General features: G+C 39.9%; 1 protein-coding gene across 1 annotated transcript; it reads left to right on the plus strand. All coding sequences in view use genetic code 11, as the record gives it.

Annotated features, from left to right (window-relative positions):
• Positions 1-237: 237 nt before the first annotated feature.
• EGR_11267 (hypothetical protein) lies at positions 238-819 on the plus strand (the record flags this gene model as incomplete). The annotated part of the gene is made up of 2 exons (XM_024500510.1): positions 238-367; positions 770-819. The coding sequence occupies 2 exons, from the start codon at positions 238-240 to the stop codon at positions 817-819; spliced, it is 180 nt and encodes a 59-aa protein (XP_024345076.1).
• Positions 820-1,425: the final 606 nt, after the last annotated feature.

Below are 1,425 nucleotides of genomic sequence, written 5' to 3' on the forward strand. Positions count from 1 at the left end.
AGACAAACTGCAGTGAGCAAGCAGCGAAAAACAACAGAGCATACGGAAACAAAATGGGTCTAACAAAGCGTTGAACAGTAATGCTGTCATTTTTAAACTACTATGAACTGTCTAGAATGTTTATGAATACTTGTCGAGGGATAGAAAATACAAGCCCAGTCTCAGACGGTCACGTGTGCAGTCTCAGCGACTAACCGCAGAGCACTCTTGGTAGAGGAAGCCCTAGCTGGAGATCCAATGAGCATCAGCATGCAGGTTATCGGGCTCTTTCCACCGCCTCCTTCATTCTCCGCAAATTACCTTTTCGTCTTTAAAGATGAAAATATTGTCACCAACATGCCCAACGTGATACCTATGAAGACGGCGAGTGAGGTGATGCCAAATCAGGCATTCGTTTGTGATTGTCTATATATAATAATAGGGAGGTCGATTACGCATCTCTCATCACTCAAAACCATATCTACGCATCAATATTATTTGACACGACATACCGGCAATTACCTGGTATGGACAGACGTTCTACATTCCCCCTTTCCAAAGGTTCTACGAAAGTCAGGCGATTCTGTTCTCCGACAAGTCCAAGTAATGAAGACACATTTAGCAAAGTTGCCAACATATCCAACTCCTAACAAAGGAAAGTCGAATGCAACGAATGAAAACTCATGACAAATGATCACATTCGGTTATTCGCCACGTTCAACACAGACATATTCGTCAAATGCAGAACACGACTTTTAACTCGGAGAAGCGCCCAATTCCTTATATGCAGACTATCAAGGTGAAATTGAGATGGCCAGTAACACGATCAATTCTTGCTAATCGCCTGCGTCCTTCACATACCGAGTTTGATAAAAAGACCCTTGCTGCACACTACAAGTCAAAACATGATTACCGAAGCGCAACTTCGTCCAGTGCGCAAAGTTATGTGAGAATGACTTGTTTGTTTAGTCAAACAACGGAAAATATATATTCAGAGAAGCACAGGAAAGAACAAAACAGCAGTAAAGAAACAATTGTATTTTAGTAATGTTTGTAAGGCAAATAATAATGCGACAGCAAAAAGCCATAGGTGTTATGCTCAAATGCTTATGTACTTTTGTGTTGTCAAATTCAAATAAAAACATTTTTAACGCACTGTTTGAGCATTTTAACCTCTGCATTTTAGGTGCATTAGCCCTAGGCGCTGGTCTTATATCTACTTGGAACAAAAAAAACTTGATACTTATCTCCCTCTCATTCTACTTTTCACTTAGGTATGTGTTTACATGATTTTAACCTATCTGCCTACCGTTTTTGCGTTAGTCAGTTTTTTTTAAAAGATCTTTATTTTAAATTGCGCTACTACAAGGTAGGATAGGCAGATACCCTTCCGGATACCAATGGTTTAAATATGAACAATGCATCTGTGGATTAGTGTATCGGACC

Source organism: Echinococcus granulosus, assembly GCF_000524195.1.
Source record: "Echinococcus granulosus chromosome Unknown EG_S00664, whole genome shotgun sequence".
NCBI classification, from domain to species: Eukaryota; Metazoa; Platyhelminthes; class Cestoda; order Cyclophyllidea; family Taeniidae; genus Echinococcus; species Echinococcus granulosus.